General features: G+C 37.0%; 1 protein-coding gene across 5 annotated transcripts in view; it reads left to right on the top strand.

Annotated features, from left to right (window-relative positions):
- Positions 1-23,923, top strand: part of ALG13 (ALG13 UDP-N-acetylglucosaminyltransferase subunit) — an 88,896-nt gene extending 64,973 nt beyond the window's left edge. For all 5 annotated transcript variants that reach the window (XM_010371351.2, XM_010371353.2, XM_030933858.1 and 2 more), the window contains 4 exons: positions 6,629-6,868; positions 16,184-16,224; positions 20,996-21,170; positions 23,008-23,923. In XM_010371351.2, coding sequence (XP_010369653.2) covers positions 6,629-6,868; positions 16,184-16,224; positions 20,996-21,170; positions 23,008-23,273 — 722 coding nt within the window. In that variant the 3' untranslated portion in view covers positions 23,274-23,923. The remainder of the gene's footprint in view (positions 1-6,628; positions 6,869-16,183; positions 16,225-20,995; positions 21,171-23,007) is intronic.
- The last annotated feature ends 260 nt before the right edge of the window (positions 23,924-24,183 follow it).

A 24,183-nucleotide genomic window follows, 5' to 3' on the forward strand; every position in this document is an offset into this window, starting at 1 on the left:
TAATCTGAATTTCCAAAATTCTCCATTGAGCATTTCCTTAGAGCACTATGTAGGCACTCAAAAAGTTTTGGAATTTGGAGCAGTTTGAATTTCAGATTTTCAAATTAGGGATACCCACACTGTATGTACAGCAGATAATGCTTTAAGAGAAATGAGTGCTGTAGGCTTTAATTTTTTTTTTTCGAGACGGGGTATTGCCCTGTCACCAAGGGTAGAGTGCAGTGGCATGATCATGGCTCGCTGCAGCCTGGATCTTCAGGGTTCAAGCAATCCTGCTGCCTCAGCCCCCTAGTACCTGGGACTGTAGGCACACTCCACCAAACTCGGCTAATTACTGTGTTTTTGTAGAGACGGAGTCTTGCCATGTTGCCCAAGCTGGTCTTGAACTCCTAGGCTTAAGTGATCCACTCACCTCAACCTCCCAAAGTGCTGGGATTATAGGCATGAGCCACCACACCCGGCCATAAACTTTTTTTTTTTTTAAATTAAAGATGTAAGAAGAGAGAAATCTAAAATTGAAAGAAAATGAAGATAAAGATTTAAAAGCGACATATTTGAAGTTAGGCAAACGAGATCAAACACGGATAGAAGTCCCTGAAAAAGAAAACCAAAGTAAAGGAACAAAATAATACTAAAAGCTATAATTTAGAAAACTTTGCTTAAGTTTTGTATTAGGTTGTTTTCACACTGCTATAAAGAAATGCCTAAGACTGGGTAACATATAAAGGAAAGAGGTTTAATTGACTCACAGTTCTGCGTGGCTGAGGAGGCCTCAGGAAACTTGCCATCATGGCAGAAAGTGAAGGGAAAGCACGCACCTTCTTCACAAGGCGCCGAGAGAGAGAGAGAGAGCAGGAGAAACTGCCATTTATAAAACTATCAGATCTCATGAGAATTTACTCACTATCACAAGAACAGCATAGGGGAAGCCGCTCCCATGATCCAGTCACCTCCCACCAGGCCTCTCCCTTAACACCTGGGGATTACAACTCAGTTTACAATTCAAGATGAGATTTGAGTGGGGACACAGAGTCAAACCATAAGTTTAAAAAGTTTTAAAAGTACGTACTTGAAACAGCACCCTGAATACCTGAGAATATTGACCCAGAGTGACGGACAGCAGAATATTCTAATAAAATTGTTAGACTTAAAAAGTCCTGAGTATCTAAGAGTTTATGGCATATAAGAGAAATACAATGATAATCATCAAACTTTGACAGCATTGTTTTATGCTAGAAGAAAGTGGAATAACATTTAAGATACCCAAGGAAAGAATATGTGAACCAACAATTTTGTATCCATTCAAACTGATTTTCAAGCACAAAGGGCAACATGTGAGAACCCAACAATATTATTCCCATGAGCCCTTGCTGATGACTCTGTGAGAGCTGTGCTGTCAAGCAGGGTAATCACTAGCCATGTGTGGAAACTAAGTTAATTACAGTTAAATAAAGTAAATCCGTTGTTCCTCAGTTGCATCAGCCACATACCAAGTGCTAAAAGCCACATGTGGCTAGTAGCTACTGTATTGGACAGCAGAGATATAGAATATTTTTACCATCACAAAAAGTTGTATTGGACAACAGTGTACTAGAGAATGAACTTTGAGTTTTAGGTTACCAGAGTTTTAGGCTACCAGAACAATTAGAGACATTGTTCTGTTATTCTGTACCAGAACAATTAGAGGCAGAACAATTAAACACATTAGAGACATAAGATGTGATGATAAGTATTAAATACATAGTTAACCATAGAAGTAAGACACGTGAGGGCTGAGAAGTTGAGACTGTACTGTGTAATGGCCTTATGTTTGGAGGGTATAGATGTAGTTATTTTTTTAAATGATAAAATTGAGAGACTATGGGCAAAGCATTTTTTCATGCTCTCAGTCACATCAGATTCTTTAATGTAGATACTCAGAAAGCTATTCTGAGACTGTGTAATGTGGGCTAAAGCAAATGAGTAATTATGGGATATTCAAATTTTATCCCCTGTGTCCTAATGACCCAGGATTCTTAGTGTGGGAAAAAAAAGGTAATGCAGATGTTATAGAGGCTAATTAAAAGCTTTTATAGTCTTGAATTTGAATTAGAAGTATCAGTATGAATTTGAGGTATTTTATCTTTTAATATATGTAAATGTTTCCTCACTCTGTCCACTGAAAGGCCTGAAAACAATAAGTATTCCTAGCACCTAGTTTGTGGTCTTAAAATAACATTTATTACTTTTAAAATAAACTGGGCTCTGTGGAGAAATGGCTGACTCCAGGTCTGGGCAGGAAATGTTCAAGATAATCCTGGAACATCCTGTCATACCAGATAGCAAGGAACATATCAGAGTATAGGCATCATGTCAAAAGGACTCAGAAACCATCACAAAGAGAGATTCCCACTGGCCAAAGATGGAACAATTTGAGCCTCAATGATCATTGCAATAGATTGGAATATACCAAGTATGTTGAATATAAAAGTTCTTAGTGATATTTTTAAAATTGCTTACTTTAAGAGGATGATAGGAAATCAATAAATTTTCTTGAAAACTGGAACATGAAATAATCAAGCATTTATTCTGCCTTCCTTATATGAACTATACCACTGAATAAACAAATAGATGAGGGTAAGTATCTTTTTGTAATAGTATTCTAACTAATCAATTAAAAAGTGACAATAATTTTGCAGTCCCTATTAAATGGATGAACATTAAACATCAGTAGCTACTAAGATTGCAAAGTCAGTCAAACATTAGCTATCGATGTCTCAGAAGAATCAGTCCTGAATCTGATTCAGTCTCCTGGATCTAGCTGCCTATTGACAGGAAATACAGAATAACATGTTGGATTGCAGCATGAGTATGTAATCTGCAAAATCCAGACTATGCGAAGCTTGTCAGATCAAAGGGCCCGGGTTCTTTAAAGCAGAACTTGTCAGGAAATGGATGGAGGAAGGACCAATAGATTAATACAGTCAAGAAATATCCAATTTTTTAAATGGACAAAACTAAAAAACTGTTCAAGGATGCGCATTTGAGTGACAAAACTCTGAAAAGACCCCAAGGAAGTGATTACTATTAAAGTCAAAACAACGGTTGGTTATGGTAGGAGGGAAAAGTATTTCTAGACATGGGTAGTATCCACATTAAAATAACTCATTAAGCAACATATTTGATTTGTTTGCTATATCTGTTTTATTTATATAAAGATAAAGTGGGCCGGGTGCGGTGGCTCACGCCTGTAATCCCAGCACTTTGGGAGGCCGAGACAGGCGGATCACAAGGTCAGGAGATCGAGACCATCCTGGCTAACACTGTGAAACCCTGTCTCTACTAAAAATACAAAAAATTAGCCGGGCGCAGTGGTGGGCACCTGTAGCACCAGCTACATGGGAGGCTGAGGCAGGAGAATGGCGTGAACCCAGGGGGCGGAGCTTGCAGTGAGTGGAGATCGCACCACTGCACTCCAGCCTGGGCGACAGAGGGAGACTCCGTCTCAAAAAAAAAGTGGGCAGGGCGTGGTGGCTCATGCCTGGAATCCCAGCACTTTGGGAGGCCGAAGTGGGTGGGTCACCTACGGTTAGAAGTTTGAGACCAGCCTGGCCAACATGGGGAAACCCCATCTCTACTAAAAATACAAACATTAGCCAGGCATGGTAGCACATGCCTGTAATCCCAGCTACTCTGGAGGCTGAGGCAGGAGAATCACTTGAACTCGGGAGTTGGAGGTTGCAGTGAGCTGAGATCACATCATTGCGCTCCAGCTTGGGCAAGAGTGAGACTTTGTCTCAAAAAAAAAAAAAAGTGCTTAGCACAGTGCCTGGAACAAAAACATACAATAAATGTTAATGATGATAAAAATTTTTCACTGGAAATGTTAATGTAGACCCTACTTTTACTACTTTATGCTAGTTGTAAGGGAAAATGTTTGCTGTCTGCTTCTAGCAGCTGTCTGAGCTTAAATTCAAGTGACAGATGAAGCAAGCATTGTAATGTTTTATTTATGTGGAATCATTGAAAGATTACCATTTAAATGCCAGATTTTTCTAAAAATGCATACTGCCTTCATTTATTTACTTTTTATTCTCAGTCACTTAATGAACCTCAACTATAGATCTTTACTAGATCTGGCTGCTTTTTAGTTGCTCTTTGTCATTCTTGTCAATCCAATTGATGAAACAACTGACTTTTCCCACTTTGTTCTTCATATGTCTCTCTGGCAGGCCCCTTCCATCCTTAAGTGACTGCTAATCTGCAAGGTAACAAGATGTGATGATTTCCTTTAAGTATGAGTCTCCTTTTAGGCATTAAATTCTGTCAACTTCAAACTCTGGATTTCAGTAAATGTTCCCAAGTCTTTTGCCAGGGCTGGGATCAGTGACTGTCCCTGAGTGCAAAATTTAATGGAATGCCAAAAAAAAAAAAAATACAGTAATCAAGATAAATAACACTTTAATGCATCATTTTTAAAAATAAAGATGATTATAAAAAAATTTGAGAACAAAGTATCAATTTTAAATAAAGACAGGATCTATGGATCAGGTTTAAGATGAGTTGAGTAAGGTATATACTCTTGGGGTCATGTAAGTACAGGGTTAGATCCTGTCTTTATTGAAAATTTTGATGTTGTATTCATAATAGTTTTCTTTGTATTAGTTTTGGTAGCCCCTTAAATTTTGCACTGGAGCATCTCAGCACACCTTGGCCTTCGCCCTGCTCTGTGATTTCTAGAGAAGCAGCAGTATCTTATTATAGTTATGTTCTCTTCTGAAGTGTCCTGGAGCAGACTACAGCTACATGGACGGGGAAATCAGCATTCTGAATGCATTACATTGATTTCTACTAATATTTTAGAAGACGTTTCTGTAATTCTTGAGCCATCCGTTGAAGTGTATCTGTTAAGCCTGTGGAGCTCTTCTTAAGTCTGAGGATGAGATGCTCATGCATCTCTTTAGAAACTTGAAATTGTAAAAGCTTTTACTTAGAGGGTTTATTGTAATACTGTGCATTTATAAGGAAGGTGAATTCAGACAAAGTAACCTCCAAATTGTGTCTACTCTTGATTCTTTCAGGCACATGAGAATGTATTTAGCCACTTCTATGTCTAGTAGTTGGTTTTTATCTAGTGATCATAATCACATGCTACTGTCTTCAGCTAATTGCCTTTCTCCATTTGCTTTTTTTTTTTTTTTTTTTTTTTAATGGTGTGATACGTTTTCAGTGCTAGTTTAAAAGGAATAAGAGCAGAGCTTTGTTGGGGGAGCCATTTTATTTAAAAAAAAAAGTATGTCTAGAACATTTGGGGATATTCTGAAAATTAAATTCCTCTCCCAAAACTGTAAAAGTAGAGATTTCTAAATATATGACAAAACTCCAAAACAGCTAGTTGAGCAAGCTTTAAAAATTTACTGTTTAATTTAGATACAGTATAATTCACTTTTTTGGTGCCCAGTTCTGTGAGCTTTGACAAATGCATAGAGTTGTGTAACCACCACCACAATCAAGAGGTAATTGCATCACTCCTAAACAGTTGTTTATCAAATTTTAGATCACCTGAAGACACAGATCTATTACTGTTAGCCTGTAAATGTACGAAAGATATAGATGAATATATTGTTAGTACTGGTCACTAAATGGAAACAATGTGGATTATGTCTTGCTAAAATATCAGAATAACAAATTCAGGTTGTGTGAATTGTTCCTATGCTAAACTCAGTGTGCTGAAACTCTGACTTTAAACATTTATAGAATGATAAGACTAAACTTTCTATGTTTCTTAGTGTTAAAATGATAATGCAGATAACAAAATGATGAAATTTTGTACTTGGATTTCAGCTGGCTAAAATGATTCAGTTAAACTTGAAGGGTTTGTATTCATCTTTTGTAAAAAAAAATTAACAAATTTACATGTTATATATATATGCAGGTATGTGTTTTTACTAGGTTGTAACCACGTTGTTTCCTTTATCATCACAGAGGATTAATATTTAAATACAATTACATCTGAATTTCTTATGTCGAAAACAAACTTTTAAATATTGATTATTTCTAAGCTGTAGTAACAGGTATAGAAAGCTAAAGGGATAACGTATTGTATCTATCCTGTTTTTAGGTTCTGTACCTTCTTAGAAATGGAACGTTCATGATTTAAAGTTCCCTATATTCCTGAGATGCTACCAGTAGAAACCTTCAAGGATTGCTAAAATCTGTAGTCTGCACTTAGTCCATCTCTTACTAGCTTCTGCATTTTGTGATTTGACTGAGAGTGACAGATTGCTGAAAACATTCTTAAATTTGCATTGGGTATTAAACTAAGTAAAAATTTTGCTTTAATTATGTTTTATTTATGTACCTGTTAGCTAAATGTTCAAAGTCTGATAGTCAAAGCTCTGCCTCTTCCAGTTTTTTCCCTTTTAATTTCCAATACTTTTCTTAAATCAAAATGACTTGTTATGAACAAGTTCTCCATTGGTATGTCTAAGAGAATGTAGGCAATTGATTGTCCAAGTTTTTTTTTAAAGCCAAACCATAAGAATTAAGAGTTCTTTGACCATACTGGAGACAAGAAAAGTAAATGAGCCTGCTGTTCATAAGGTGTTATAGTTGTGTATTGCTACTTTATGTTTTGTTTCTTTGTTAGTGATTGCCTCACCATCCTATCCATGCCATTCTGCTCCTATTCCTCATGCTGGTGCCTCTCTACCACCACCACCACCACCACCACCACCACCGCCACCACCACCACCACCACCACCTCCTCCTCCTCCTCCTCCTCCTCCTCCTCCTCTTGATGTGGGAGAGGCTTCAAACTTACAACCACCACCACCACTACCACCTCCACCTTATTCCTGTGATCCAAGTGGCAGTGATTTGCCTCAAGGTAAGTAGATTTTGAGACTTAGGTGAGGGGTCTGAGACTTAAAAAATATTGTTAGAGCATATCTGTCTTTGGTTGACCTATTGGGGAATGGGGAACCAAATGAAAATTGACTTGAGAACACAATGCTGGAAGTGACTAAGGAAAGGAGCAATTAAAAGCAGAACACTGAGAATATCTTCTACATAATCAACAAGTGGATGGTTGAGTTGACGTGTGCTGCTGTTTTGTTTTGTTTTGTTTTGTTTTGTTTGTAGCTACATGCCTACCCTGAAGAAGATTCTCAAATGAATGTCTTTGCTTTTCTTAACTGTTTTTCTTGCAAAACAGGACTTGGTATCAAATTTTTCTTTATTTCTTAAATTCTTTCCACAAGTGCATGAATTATTGCAGTCTTTTATATTTAGAATTTCAACTGAATTTTAAAGATTTGGGGGAGTGGGGATTAGGAGTCTTATCTGCCTTGAATTTCAGCTGTGTTTTCTTAAACATCTAAGGAGTAGTTTTTCATTGGAGGTTCTTTATTACTCCTCAGTTTGGCATATTTCTCGAGAATTATAGTTGAGAATTGTTTGTAGCTTATACTTTCTTGCTATAACATTTTCTTGGTTTTCCTAGCTGCTTCTCTATTTTTGCTTTTTTTTTCCCAACCACTAATCACCAAGATTTTCTTTAACTCCCTTCTGTTTTTTTCCCTACCTTTAAACTTCACTGTTACTTCTATGTAGTTTATTCCTAAATCTAGCTAGCCTTGGCATCAGAAGTTTTAGTTACTTGTCTCCAGATACTTGCTAGACATTTTCACTTAGCTTTTTAGTTTTCATTTCAATAATGAAATTCCTCATATTTATCTTTCCCCCAGGCCACACAAAACGTTGGCTTTTCTCCTTGGTTTTTTATTTTGTTAATAGTGGTATCATTTCCACCTAATTTGCCCAATATCTAAACCCTGATTTCTTTACTACTCTTCCTTCCCTTACCTACATATGCCTGAGATGTACTTAGTCACCACATAATGCTGATTTTGTATTTTTCCAATATTTTACTATGGCGATATTCAAATATTCATCCAAGTTGCATTTTAAAATGAAGTCATATCTATCACTTAGATTCTATCATTAACGTTTATACCTTATCACATATCTATCCATCTTTCCCTCCATTCATCTCTATTAATCCATCTTCTTTTTGATACATTTAGAAGTAAATTGTAGACATTTGTACACTTTCCCATAAAAACTTCAGGATACATATCATTAAGTAGTTTTTTCCTTTTGATGTACAGTTTACATGTAATGTACAAAACTTAAATGCACATTAGCGTAGTGTTAACATATGCATGCATGCACTTGTGTAACCCAAATCCCTATCAAGGTATAAAGTATTAACATTGTCCCACAAATTTCCCTCATGCTCCTTCCCAGTTTTTTCTATGCTCCTCCTAGAGGTAACCACTGTTTGGACTTTTTTCTACCATAGATTAGTTTTACCTGTTTCAGAATTTTATAGAAATGTAATCATATAGTATATAATCTTTATAGAAAGCTTCTTAAACTTGGCATAATTTTGAGATTTGTCTGTTGTTACATGTGTCAGTAGTCCATTTGTTTTCATTGCCAAGTAGCATTTCATTGTATGACTGTTCCACAGTTTGTCCATTCTCCTGTTGGTGATAGATAGCTGGACTATTTCCAGTTTGGGGCTGTTATGAAAAAAGCTACTATGAACATTCTTGTAAAAGTCTTTGTAAACATACGTTTTTATTTCCCTTGCATAGATACCTAGCAGTGGAGTTGCTGGGTCATAGAGAGATATGTGTTTACTTTTATAAGTAACTGCCAAACATTTTTCCAAAGTTGTACCATGTTACACTTCCACCAGCAGTATATGAGAATTCCATTAGTTTGTCTTGCTCACCATTTATTGTCGCCACTCTCTTTAACTTTATCCGTTCTGGTGACTGATCATGTTTAAAAAAAAAGTCTATTTTATAGAGCAGTTTTCTGTTCCTTGCCAAATTGAGAGGGAGGCATAGGGATTTGGTCTTTTCCACCAGCCCCCACATGTCCGTAGCCTCCCATATTATCAGTGTTCCCCACCATACCAGAGTAGTATATTTGATACAATGATGAACCTACCTTGGCACATCATTATCATCCAGGGGCAATAGTTTATATTAGTGTTCATTCTTGCTCTTGCGCTTTCATGAGTTTGGACAAATGAATGATGACATGTATCCTTAATTATAGCATCACATGGATGCTATAATGGAGCATCTCTACCCCAGAAATCTGTGCTCTGCCTGTTAGTATTCATCCCCCAACTCCTGGCAATCACTGATTTTTTACTGTCTCCGTAGTTTTGACTTTTCCAGAATGGCATATAGTTGCAGTCATGCAATATATAGCCTTTTCAGAGTGGCTCTCACCAGATCATTATCCGAATGTACCACAGTTTATAGATCCATTCATCTACTGAATAACATCTTGGTTGCTTCCACTTTTGGTTACAGTTGCCCTAAACATTCGCATGCAAGCTTTTTTGTGGAAATATATATAGAGAGATGGAGTCTTGCTCTGTCACCCAAGCTGGAATGCAATGGTGCGGTCTTGGCTCACTGCAACCTTCGCCTCCCGGACTCAAGCGATTCTCCTGCCTCAGCCTCCTGAGCAGCTGGGATTACAGGCACCCACCACCACACCTGGCTAATTTTTGTATTTTTAGTAGAGATGGGGTTTCACCTTGTTGGCCAGGCTGGTCTTGAACTCCTGACCTCATGATCCACCCACCTGGGCCTCCCAAAGTGCTGGGACTACAGGCGTCAGCCACCGCACCCTGTGGAAATATAATTTTAACTCCTTTGGGTAAACACCAAGGATTACAATTGCTCTGTTGAATTAGAATATGTATTATTTTGTAAGAAATTGTCAAACTGTCTTCCAGAGTGACTATATCATTTTGCATTCCCACCAGCAATGAATTGAGTGTTCCTGTAGTTCCACATTCATACCAGTATTTGGTATTGTCAGTGTTCTGGATTTTGGCCGTTCTGATAGGTGTGTAATGATATCTCATTGTTTTAATTTGCATTTCCCTTATGAAATCCGACGTGGAACATCTTTTCATGTGCTTATTTGCCATCTATATATCTTTGGTGAAACATCTGTTAAGGTGTTTGGCCCATTTTTAATTCAAGTTGTTTACTTACTGAGTTGTAAGAGTTCTTTGTGTATTTTGGGTAACAGTCCATTATATCAGGTATATCTTTTGCAAATATTTTTTCCAAGCCTGTGGCTTTTAAGTGTCTTTCACAAAGCAGGTGTGTTTACTTTTAAAGAGCTCCAACATATAAATTATTTCTTTTATGGATCATTCCTGTGGTATTATATCTAAAAAGTAATTGCCAGACTCAGGGTCATCTAGATTTTCTCCTGTGTTATCGTCTAGGATTTTTATGTTTTGCATTTTACTTTTAGGTCTGCAATCCATTTTTAGTGACTTTTTTGTATGTAAAGTATGTGTAGATTCATATTTTTGCATGTGGATGTCCAGTTGTTTGAGTACTTTTTTCATGTGCTTATTGGCCATTTGCATATTTTTTGTAAAGTGTGCACATATTTTGACTACTCTCTTTTTTATTGGGTGCTTGTTATGGAGTTGTGGACGTTCTCTACATATTCTCTACGGTAGTCTTTTGTCAGATATATTTTTTGAGTATCTGCTCCTATTCTGTGGCTTATCTATTTTCTTCGTGGTGCCTTTTGATGGGTAGAGGATTTTAATTCTGATGAAATCTAATTGATCATTGTTTGGTATATATTGCTTTCTGTAATCTAAGAAACTGGCCGGGTGTGGTGGCTCACACCTGTAATCCTAACACTTTCGGAGGCCGAGGCAGGTGGATCACTTGACGTCAGGAGTTCGAGTCCAGCCTGGCCAACATGGTGAAACCCTGTCTCTACTAAAAATACAAAAATTAGCTGGGAGAGGTGGTGCGTGCCTGTAATACTAGCTACTTGGGAGGTTGAGGCAGGAGAATCACTTGAACCCAGGAGGTGGAGGTTGTACTGAGCCGAGATCATGCAACTGCACTCCAGCCTGGGCGACAGAGTGAAACGCTGACTTAAATTAAAAAAACAAAGAAACAACAAAAACCGTTTGCCTTATTTGCCTTTCTCCAAAGTCATTATGGTTGTTTCCTGTGTTTTCCTTTAAAAGCTTAATGCATTTAGTTTTATGTTTAAGTCCACTATCCATTTCAAATTCATTTTTGTGGATAGTGGAGATGATTTTTTTTTTCTTTATGGATCTCCAGTATTCCAGCAGTACCATTTGTGCAAAAGATTTTCCTTTGCTCGTTGGATCACTGTGGTGTTTTAGTCAAAAATCAAATGACTGTTTTAAGTGCAGGTCTATTTTCGTGCCCTCTTCTGTTGCGTTGATCAATTTTTTAATCCTTACATCAGTACTGTACTGTCTTTTTAGTAAGGTTTGAAGTAAGGTAGGGTCATTTGCATGTCTCTTACACTATCAAATTTTACCAAAAAAAAAAAAAAAAACCTTCTGGAAATGAGGAATTGTGTTTATAATCTATAGCTCAATTTGGGGAGAATGCCAGTGCTTAACAGTATGGTCTCTTTGAATTCATGAACATGGTATCATAGTATACCTGCTAATTTATTTAGGTTGCGTTTGGTTTCTCAACTTTTTTTTTTTTTTTTGATGTAGCAGACTTCTACATCTTCTGTTAAATGTGTTCCTATGTATTTGGGTTTTTGGAGCTGTAGTAAATAGAATTTTAAAACTTTTATTTTCCAATTTTGTCCTGTACATAAAAATAAAATTGATTTTTGCATGTTAACCTTGGCTGATTTATTAAAAATCAGTGTTTCACAGAGTGTCTTTAAAAAATACCCACCGCCTCTTTCCTAGGTCATGCCTTTATAACCTTGTCCCTGAACAGTTAGAGTAGCTTCTCCATTGGTCTCACTGCTCTGGTACTATTCCACTTTGTGTGTGTTCCTAGCTCAGAACTCTTCAGTGATTCTTTGGTTTCTGTAGATTAAAGTTCAACAGACTAAGTATGGCATTTATGACTTTCCACAATCTAGTCTCTATTCCAACCTTATCTCTTTCTACTCCTGTGTGAACTCTATGTAGCAGGTTTTCTTCTCCTAAGGCTTTGCTGGCATGGTGATTCAACTCAAATTCTTTCCCCATTCAGTCTCCCATCTAAGTTCTATTAACCCTGAGAGTATATCATGTATTCATTAGTAGGTGCTCCCCATTCTTCCTGGCCTTAACAATCACTCCTCTAGTTTGGCCATGGATTTGCCTATTCTGGACATTTCATGTAAATAGAATCATACAATATGTGGGCTTTTGCAACTAACTTTTTTCTCTAAGCATACTATTTTCAAGGTTCATGTTGTCGCATGTATCAGTACTTTATTCTTTTTTATGGCCAAAAAAAATCCATTGTATGGATGTATTGGCGTACTCCATTTTGTTGCACTTTGCTTTATTGTGGTTTACAGATACTGTGCTTTTTATTTTTTTACAAATTGAAGATTTGTGAGAACCGTGTGTCAAGCAAATCTATTGGCATTTTTCCAACAGCATGTTCTCCCTTTTCTCCCTTCATTTCTGTCAGCATTTTTTTTTAGCAGTATTGTATTATATATTTATTTATTTATTTTTGAGATGGAGTCTCTGTCACCCAGGCTGGAGTGCAGTGGTGCAATCTTGGCTCACGACAACCTCTGCCTCCTGAGCTCAAGCGATTCTCCTGCCTCAGCCTCCCAAGTAGCTGGTGTTACAGGCGCCTACCACCATGCCCAGCTAATTTTTTGTATTTTTAGTAGAAATGGAGTTTCTCCATGTTGGCCAGGCTGGTCTCGAGCTCCTGACCTCAAGTGGTTTGCCTGCCTTGGCCTGCCAGGGTGCTGGGATTACAGGCGTGAGCCACTGTACCCAGCCAGCAATAACGAATTTTAAAATTAAGGTATGTACATTGTTTTCTTAGACCTAACACTATTACACTCTTAAAAGTCTACAGTATAGTGTATAAGCATAACTCTTTTTTTTTTTTTTTTTTTTTTTTTTGCAATGGAGTCTTGCTTTGTTGCCAGGCTGGAGTGCAGTGGCGTGATCTCCGCTCTCGGAAACCTCCACCTCCCAGGTTCAAGCGATTCTCCTGCCTCAGCCTCCCGAGTAGCTGGGATTACAGGCATGTGCTACCACACCTGGCTAATTTTTGTATTTTCAGTAGAGATGAGGTTTCACCATGTTCGCCATAATGGTCTCGATCTTCCGACCTCATGATCCACCCACCTCGGCCTCCCAAAGTGCTGGGATTACAGGCCTGAGCCACCACACCCGGCCATAAGCATAACTTTTATATGCACTGGGAAACCAAAAAATTGGTGTGACTCACTTCCTTGCAATATTGGCTTTATTATTTTCTGGAACCAAACCCATGATATCTCCAAAGTATGTCTGTATCATATTTTATCTGTTGAGGAACATTTGGGTTGCTTTCACTTTTTTGGCTATTAATATTGCTATGTGCATTTGTGTATACAAGTTATTTGATACATATATGTATCAAGGAGTAGAATCCCATGCCACTCATGAATTTATGTCCTGCTATTTTTTAAAAATATTCTGTAGCTTGAGCACTGGGCTTTTTGCTGTGCTCCTATATAATAGTCAAAATACAAGCTGTTTTTTTTTTTTTTTTTTGTGGTTTCACTTTTTCATTTTTGCTTATACTTTTTAAAGCTCATTGTAGAAAAGTTTGAAAATGCACAAAAGTATTAAATTAAAACAGCCGGGTGCAGTGGCTCACGCCTGTAATCCCAGCACTTTGGGAGACCAAGGTGGGTGGATCACAAGGTCAAGAGATCAAGACCATCCTGGCTAACATGGTGAAACCCGTCTCTACTGAAAATACAAAAGTTAGCTGAGCATGGTGGTGCGTGCCTGTAGTCCCAGCTATTTGGGAGGCTGAGGCAGGAGAATCGCTTGAACCCAGGAGGCAGAGGTTTCAGTGACCCGAGATCACACTGTTGTACTCCAGCCTGGCGACAGAGTAACACTCCATCTCAGAAAAGAACAAACAAACAAAAAAAACACCTATAGTCTTTCTCCCATAGGTTGCCTTTTTTTTTTTTTTTTTTTTAATTTCAGTTCTAGGGTACATGTGCACAACGTGCAGGTTTGTTACATATGTATACATGTGCCATGTTGGTGTGCTGCACCCATTAACTCGTCATTTACATTAGGTATATCTCCTGATGCTATCCCTCCTCCTCCCCTCTCCCCACAATAGGACCCAGTGTGTGATGTTCCCCTTCCTGTGTCCAAGTGATCTCATTGTTCAATTCCCACCTATGAGTGAGAACATGCAGTGTTTGGTTTTCTGTTCTTGCAATAGTTTGCTGAGGATGATGGTTTCCAGCTGCATCCATGTCCCTACAAAGGACATGAACTCATCATTTTTTATGGCTGCATAGTATTCCATGGTGTGTATGTGCCACATTTTCTTCATCCAGTCTGTCACAGATGGACATTTGGGTTGATTCCAAGTCTTTGCTATTGTGAATAGTGCCACAATAAACATACGTGTGCATGTGTCTTTATAGCAGCATGACTTATAATCCTTTGAGTATATCCCCAGTAATGGGATGGCTGGGTCAAATGGTATTTCTAGTTCTAGATCCTTGAGGAATCGCCACAGTGTTTTCCACAATGGTTGAACTAGTTTACAGTCCCACCAATAGTGTAAAAGCGTTCCTATTTCTCCACATCCTCTCCAGCACCTGTTGTTTCCTGATTTTTTAATGATTGCCATTCTAACTGGTGTGAGATGGTATCTCATTGTGGTTTTGATTTGCATTTCTCTGATGGCGAGTGATGATGAGCATTTTTTCATGTGTCTGTTGGCTGTATGAATGTCTTCTTTTGAGAAGTGTCTGTTCATATCCTTTGCCCACTTTTTCATGGGGTTGTTTGTTTGTTTCTTGTAAATTTGTTTGAGGTCTTTGTAGATTCTGGATATTAGCCCTTTGTCAGATGAGTAGATTGCAAAAATTTTCTCCCATTCTGTAGGTTGCCTGTTCACTCTGATGGTAGTTTCTTTTGCTGTGCAGAAGCTCTTTAGTTTAATTCGATCCCATTTGTCAATTTTGGCTTTTGTTGCCGTTGCTTTTGGTGTTTTAGACATGAAGTCCTTGCCCAACAAGCTGATTTTTTTAAAAATGGCAATAAATGTATTTGTATGTGTAGGGAGTCTCCAACTTAAAGAGGGGTTTTCTAAAAGTTCATCTGTTAGTGGAACTCAGATTATATTACTTTGTAAATAAAAATGTGTGGATCTCAGGTCAAGCAATAAAAATACATTTAGAGGTGCAATTGGAATGCTAAAAGCAGTTTTTGTTCATTTATGAAATAGTTCAGTTTCATAATGTCAAGAAAAATTAACTTGCTCGTTGCCCTTCTCTTTGGAGTGCTGGTGGTGGTATGTCAGTCATGGCAAATAAAAACAGGATGAATTGTTTCATATTGTTCTAATTGTCTCAGCAGGCATCACTAATCTCTGTCAGTAGAGTATTAGTCTGTATTGTATATAAGTGCTAGTAACTGAGGACCAAAATAATTGCGTATGTTCTAGAAGTTTATTAAAGTAAAAATTCCATTTTGAAACAAACAGGAAAATGCCTTTATTGGATTCTTCCTAAATGTTACCCAAGTGACATTCTTTTAACATCTGCCTAAAATTAAGATTAGAAATAAAAATTTTATTTGGTAACTAAACCTTAGATGAGAAAATAATTTTACCTATATTGGTAGGTAAGTAGTCATTTACTATAAGGTAAAATTGAGAATGGTATTAATGTGGCAAGATTACATTGATATCTTAATAATGCTCAAACAGAAAAGCTCTTTTTTTTTCTTTTTTGAGATGGAGTCTCACTCTGTCACCCAGACTGGAGTGCAGTGGCATGATCTCAGCTCAATGCAACCTCCACCTCCCAGATTCAAGTGATTCTTATGCCTCAGCCTCCTGAGTAGCTGGAATTACAGGCACCTGCCACCACGTCCGGCTAATTTTTATAGTTTTAGTAGAGACGGGGTTTCACCATGTTGGCCAGGATGGTCTTGAACTCCTGACCTCAAGTAATCTGCCCACCTAGGCCTCCCAAAGTGCTGGGATTACAGGCATGAGCAACCACGCCCAGCCAGAAAAGCTTTTAAAAGATAATTCTAATTGCTTATGTCAGTCAAGTCACTAATTTTTTTGATTTTTATTTTTAGATACAAAAGTTTTGCAGTACTATTTCAATCTAGGATTGCAGGTAAGTGCCATGTTAAAATTTCTTTGATAAGCCCTATTTTAAAAGTATAAACTGTTTTGATAATCAGACCCATGAACTTCAAAAACCAAAAGCACTAAGGGGACTAAAAATTTTATTTCTGTCTGAGAGATCTCTGAAGATGATGTAGTTCATTTGTCTGCTTTAGCCTCCCGGTGCTTTAGTTTCTCTTAACAAAATAGTCATTAAACTGAAGAGAGGAGTACTGGGCTATAAGCAGCACAACCTCAGCATATATTAGATTAGCCATCATATTTAACATTACATACTAACTTTTCACTGTGGTGGTCTATCTCAAAATAAATGAATTATCCTAAAATACTTTTATGACTATCTTTCCATTTTATGTGAAAATTAGACAGATTCAAAGATACTTAAGGCACTGTGTTTTGTTCTTTGAAACCAATGAGAAAAAAGACACAATGTACCAGAATCTCTGAGACACAGCTAAAGCAGTGTTTAGAGAGAAATTTATAGGACTAAATACCCACATGAGAAACCAGGAAATATCTAATATCAACACCCTAACATCACAATTAAAAGAACTAGAGAAGCAAAAGCAAACAAATTCAAAAGCTAGCAAAAGACAAGAAATAACTAAGATCAGAGCAGAACTGAAAGAAAGAGAGAAAGACACGAAAAACCCTTCAAAAAATCTGAATCTAGGAGCTGGTTTTTTTTTTGTTTTTAAAGATTAACAAAATAGATACACTATTAGCCAGGTGAGTAAGGAAGAAAAGAGAGAAGATCAAATAGACATAATAAAAAATGATACCACAGAACATGAACTACCGTCAGAGAATACTATAAACACCTCTATGCAAATAAACTAGAAAATCTAGAAGAAATGGATAAATTCCTGGACACACACACGCTCCCAAGACTAAAGCAGGAAGAAGTCGAATCCCTGAGTAGACCAAAAACAAGTTCTGAAATTGAGGCAGTAATTAATAGCCTACCAACCAAAAGAAGTCCAGGACCAGATGGATTCACAGCCGAATTCTACCAGAGGTACAGAGAGGAGCTGGTACCATTCTTTCTGAAACGATTCCAATCAATAGAAGAGAGGGACTCCTTCCTAACTCATTTTATGAAGCCAACATCATCCTGATACCAAAACCTGGCAGAGACACAACAAAAAAAGAAAATTTCAGGCCAGTATCCCTGATGAACATTAATGTGAAAATCCTCAATAAAATACTGGGAAACCGAATCCAGCAGCACATTAAAAAGCTTATCCACCACAATCAAGTGGATGCAAGGGTGGTTCAACATAAGCAAATCAATAAATGTAATCCATCACATAAACAGAACCAATGACAAAAACCACTTGATTATCTCAATAGATGCAGAAAAGGCCTTCCATAGAATCCAACACCCCTTCATGCTAAAAACTCACTATAAATTAGGTATTAATGGAGCGTATCTCAAAATAATAAGAACTATTTATGACAAACCCACAGCCAATATCATACTAAATGGGCAAAAGCTGGAAGCATTCCCTTTGAAAAACCAGCACAAGACAAGGATGTCCTCTCTCACCATTCCTATTCAACATAGTATTGGAAGTTCTGGCCAGGGCAGTCAGGCAAGAGAAAGAAAGAAAGGGTATATGAATAGGAAGACAGGAAGTCACATTGTCTTTGTTTGCAGATGACATGATTGTATATTTTAAAAACCCCATTGTCTCATCCCAAAAACTCCTTAAGCTGATAAGCAACTTCAGCAAAGTCTGAACTTGTGTGCAACACAAAATCAGTGTGCAAATATCACAAGCATTTCTATACATCAATAATAGCCAAATCATGAGTGAATTCCCATTCACAATTGCTACAAAGAGAATAAAATACCTAGGAATCCAACTAACAAGGGATGTGAAGGACCTCTTCAAGAAGAACTACAAATCACTGTTCAACGAAATAAGAGAGGACACAAACAAAGGGAAAAACATTGCATGCTTATGGATAGGAAAAATCAGTATCATGAAAATGACCATACTGCCAAAAGTAATTTATAGATTCAATGCTATTCCCATTAAACTACCGTTGACTTTCTTCAATTAGAAAAAACTTCAAATTTCATACGAAACCAAAAACGAGTCCGTATAGCCAAGACAATCCTAAGCAAAAAAGAACAAAGCTGGAGGTATCATGCTATCTGACTTCAAACTATTTTACAAGGCCACAGTAACCAAAACAGCATGGTACTGGTACCAAAACAGGTATATAGACCAACAGAACAGAAGAGAGGCCTCAGAAATAATGCCACAGATCTACAACCATCTGATCTTTGGCAAACCTGACAAAAACAAGCAATGGGGAAAGGATTCCCTATTTAATAAATGGTATTGGGAAAACTGGCTAACCATATGCAGAAAACTGAAACTGGACTCATTCCTTACACCTTATACAAGAATTAACTCAAGATGGATTAAAGACTTAGACATAAGACCTAAAACCATAAAAACCCTAGAAGAAGACCTAGGCAATACCATTCAGGACGTAGGCATGGGCAAAAACTTCATGACTAGAACACCAAAAGCAATGGCAACAAAAGCAAAACTAAAATTGACAAGTGGGATCTAATTAAACTAAAGAGCTTCTGCACAGCAAAAGAAACTATCAGTGTGAACAGACAACCTACAGAATGGGAGAAAGTTTTTGCAATCCATCTGACAAAGGGCGAATATCCAGAATCTACAAGGAACTTAAACAAATTTACAAGAAATAATCAAAAAGTGGGCAAAGAATATGAACAGACACTTTTCAAAAGAAGACATTTATGTGGCCAACAAACATGAAAAACTCATCGTCACTGGTCATTAGAGAAAAATGCAAATCAAAACCATAATGAGATACCATCTCACGCCAGTTAGAATGGCAATCATTAAAAAGTCAGGAAACAACAGATACTGGAGAGGATGTGGAGAAATAGGAACGCTTTTACACTGTTGGCTGGATTGTAAATTAGTTCAACCATTGTGGAAGACAGTGTGGCGATTCCTCAGGGATCTAGAATGAGAAATACAGTCTGATCCAGCCATCCCATTACTGGGTATATACCCAAAGGATTATAAATCATTCTATAAAGACACATGCACACGTATGTTTATTGCAGCACTATTCACAATACCAAAGACTTGAACCAACTCACATGCCCATCAGTGATAGACTGCATAAAGAAAATGTGGCACACATACACCATGGAATACTATGCAGCCATAAAAAAAGACTGAGTTCGTGTCCTTTGCAGGGACATGGATGAAGCTGGCAACCGTTCTCCACAAACTAACACAGAAACAGAAAACCAAACACCGCGTGTTCTCACTCATAAGTGAGAGTTGAACAGTGAGAACATATGGGCACAGGGAGGTGAACATCACACATCGGGGCCTGTTGGGGGGTTGGGGACAAGGGGAGGGAGAGCATTAGGACAAATACCTAATGTAGATAGTGGATTGATGGGTATAGCAAACCACCATGGCACATGTATACCCATGTAACAAACCTGCATGTTCTGCACATGTATCCCAGAACGTATAATAAATTAAATATAAAAATAAAAATAAAGAGCTGCATTTTTAAAGCACTCATGTGTTCAAAGATGCTTGCTCAACACTGGTTTTTCACCACTCCCCTGAGTTGTAGAGGCAGGCGGGTACTGACAAATGTCTTTATCAATGAAAGGTGTCTCTGATTTGAGGTGAGAGCTCTTTTATTTTAGTCTTTCAGGGATCACTTTCCCTCTGAAATACACTTGACTTAAAATGTAACAACATGGCACATTTACTGAAAGGAATAATGCATCTTAAGATCTGTCAGATGATGATAAACTCTATGCTGTCCTGGATGAATGCTCAGATTAGTTCATATTCCCTGACACTGATTTCCCTAAAGCTTTAGACATGTCAGTGCCAAGAAAACTGTCTTCCCAAATAGTACACATCTATAAATTAAGAGTAATGGAGTAGGTTTTTGTTCTTTGAGACTATTTTTCCTAAATTCAGTTTCAAGAATTGATAAACTGCTTGCCCCTTCTGTTATGTTAGTTTATTATAGTCGCATGTGGAAACTTTGTAATCTATTTCACTGAGGCATTTAAAAATATTTTCCTGCCTTTTACATCATGGAATACCAGGAGATGCTGAATAGATATTTCAATATTTTTCTTATTAGAAATCGTGGTGTCCATTGTAGTACATTTTGAAACTATGGTATAAAGAAAACTAAAATCACCTCTATGATCACTGTATACTTTCATATATTTTCTTACAACTTTTGTATTTTACAAACTATGGATTATGCTATATAATTTTTTAATCTTTTAACAATACAAGCATTTTTTCTTTAAATCATTTACAGCATGATTTTCATTGCCTGTATAATATTTCATTACGGGTATATAATTTATCCAGTTCCCTGTTGTTAAATACTATGTGCGATGTTTTTTGCTTTTAAAAATACTATAAAAGACACCTTTGTATACAGGTCTTTTAGACGATTCCCTGAAAGAATTTTTAGGTTTAAATATGAGATACAAATTCTGCAAAAGATCCTGAAGTTCTTATAGAGAACAGACTAAGTGTCAAGTTTTTAGGTCAAAAAAGTCATTGCTACCTCACCTGAAAATCATGGCCCAATTCTTACTTTTTTTTTTTTTTTTTTTTTTTTTTTTTGTCTGTGGGGAACTGTATTACGTTAAGAATAGAGAAAAGTAAAGTTTCTTGTTTTTTTGTTGCCCTTTCTTGCTCAAGTGCTATTACCACAACTACTGGCACTCCATGGTCTATGTGCCACAGATGCAGCAGCAGCTTCATGTAGAGAATTATCCAGTCTATACTGAGCCACCTCTGGTAGATCCAACCGTTCCTCAATTCTACAGTGAGGTGAGGAGAGAAGATGGCACACAGGCGGAAGCATCAGCAAATGGTGAGTATGTAATGAGATTCCAGCAAGAAAGACAGTTGGATTTTGTTGTGTGTAATTCAGTAATAACTTTCATATGTTTCATCAGGTCCATATACTACACCAGTGATTCTCAAAGCATGATATGTGGACCTCTTGTGGTCTCTAAGACTCTTTCAAGGGAGTCATGAGGTCAGAAGTGTTCATAATAATACTAAGATTTTATTTGCCCCTTTCACTGGCTTGTATTTTCATTGAGGGTATAGAAACCAGTGATGGGTAAAACTGCTGGCACCTAAGCACAAATTGGTAGTGGCCCCAGACTCTGCTAGTAATCAGTGTTTATCTCACTGCCATACACCCATGGTACAAAAATGCCAATCTTATTTTTTTTTGTTTAATCAAAGACATTTTTACTAAATTTTTATCCTTGAATAGTTGTATTTTTCTTTGTGACAAAAATGGAACTACTTATAAAACACTTCTGCATACTAAATGAAGTATAATGATTAACTTAAGGAAAAAGACTTGTGCTATTAAGTTATGAGTTGTACTTGCTGACTTGAAAGAAGGATAAATTATCATTATTCACACTTAGTTGATCTGGTCGGCATTTTCTTAAATGAACAAAGTGAGCCTGTCACTTTAGGATAAATAACTAGTAATATTTGTTTTCAAAGATACAATTTTAGCTTTCAAATAAAAATTAGAGTTTAGGAAAACATATATTTTCCACCATGAGCTTGACACCTTACCACCAACTGAAACTCCTGTAATAAGTAGAGCTGAATGTAGTTTCTTAAATTGTATGAGGAAATGTGTCAACATTTGGAAGATCTGCATAACTCAGTGAAGGAGGATTTTGACCTTTGAGGAACTACCACTTATGTAGTTTGGGTGTAGCATCAAAGAATATCTACAATTATCTGAAAGGCTAGGTATTCACTTCACTGAGCCGGGTGTGGTGGTTCATGCCTGTAATCCCAGCACTTTGGGAAGCTGCGGCAGGTGGTCACCTGAGTTCAGGAGTTCGTATCTGACTTGCCAGGCTTGTTACAAGAACTAATTGGGACCTTATGTATAAGTATGCTATTACCTGGTGCATATTAGGAATACTACTTTCTCTCTTCCTTTCCCTGTTTAAAGCATATTACATTGTCAGTCTTTTTTTTTTTTTTTAATTTTGTGCAATATACCTTCTATAGAGCTATTTTTAATTGTAGTTAACTATGAGGCAGTGGCAGTCTTAATTTCACAGAGTTAATCTAAGCCCAAGTAATGAATTTTTTTTTTTTGTCTAATGTGTATGCTCATTATAGCAAGATCAAAACAGCATTTATTTCCACTGGAACTGACTTGTGGCAAAAGTGCTATGAAATTAAAATTTGATCTTAACGACATTCAGGAGATGACACTTTTAGGGTGCTCTTCAGAATTATACTTTCAGGTATAGACCAGACTGTCCAGACACCTGAGTTTTTCATTGCTAAATGGTTATTCGGATGATGTCTCTTGTAAAACTATTGGATAACTCAATTGTGACCACCTCTTATAAGAATTTAACTAGAAGGACTCTAGAGAATATTTATGTATTTAGCTTGTTGATACCTAAATCATCCCAGAAAGATAGCTGTCTGTAAGTTGAATAGATTTGACACATGTATTTCACAGTTTTTTAATTTGGAAATTTTCGTATTTAGTCATTATTTGTATTTAAAGTACTCCTGCTGCAATTGCTGTGATCTTTCTTATAGTTAATAAATTTTATTTTCACACATAAGAACATCCACTTATGTTGCATGGGGTTCTGTTTTGGTGACTTTTTGTATGTAAAGTAGACTGTATGCATTCTTTCTTTCAGATACTTTAACGAATGCTGATCCTTCATCTGTCCCTCATGGAGCAGTCTATTATCCAGTAATGTCAGATCCCTATGGGCAGCCACCTTTGCCAGGTTTTGACTCCTGCCTCCCAGTTGTGCCAGATTATTCCTGTGTTCCCCCCTGGCATCCAGTTGGTACAGCATGTGGTGGTTCTTCTCAAATTCATGGTGCTATAAATCCTGGGCCAATTGGCTATCTTGCTCCATCTCCCCCAGCTTCTCACTATGTACCTCAGGGTATGTAAGATCCAGCAGTATGAAGTATTCTTGCACTGCCATTTTCTTGCTGTTTTTGTTTTTAGAAAGTTTTTTATGTTAGTGGTTAAATGATTTAGGTGATTAGTATTTACTATTGTATTTGTCTTTAAAATTATTTTATCTTTTGATTTAAAATAGTACTTTAAAATAAAGGGATATTATTTTGGGCTGTGACTAAGGAAATTGAGATGGATGTACAACTAGCCCCATATTGAGCATACTTCATTGTATTCAGCTGTTTTCCTGTCAGCCATTTGTCAGCTTTATATTAGCTGATGGTACCAATTGATAAAATGAATATAAAGTATTTCCTTGGTTCAGAAATCACACATCATATTAAACCATGCAGAATTGGAATAACTTCCACTTTTTTCTAGAAAGTAAAACCAAGAGCCTTTGCTTCTGGGTAACTCACTTAATATTAAATTAAAGAGCTCTTCAGGTTTCTTGAGAATTGTCTGAAGCCAGTTGCATTCTGTGATATCAGTTTTGAAGGCACATGGTTCTCTGCTTTAGATTTATCCCATACACTATTGTTTAATACTGGATGTATGTAAGTGTTTTACTGCACTGTATTGAATTGGTGTCTTTTGCACAGTTAGCAGTAAATAAAAATTAGCATTTAAAATTGCCAAAACAAGTGGGATTTTTTCTTTTTGCGTTTTCATGTCAGCAAAGAGTACCGGACGTTTGATTGTTTCAACATGTTTTTTCTCTGGCATTTTGGTTGTCAAAGAATGTGAATTTTTAGCATGAACTAGTGGGGAGTAGTTGCAGAGCCACTTGAGATGTTATTTAATCTAGAGTCATTGAAGCGCATACTACCATATCTACGCCTTTTCTCTGGAAAATGTTTCTTTTGTGTGTGTGCATGTTTTTTAAAGCATCTATAACCCT

This window comes from Rhinopithecus roxellana, chromosome 7 (genome assembly GCF_007565055.1).
Source record: "Rhinopithecus roxellana isolate Shanxi Qingling chromosome 7, ASM756505v1, whole genome shotgun sequence".
Classification (NCBI taxonomy): Eukaryota; Metazoa; Chordata; class Mammalia; order Primates; family Cercopithecidae; genus Rhinopithecus; species Rhinopithecus roxellana.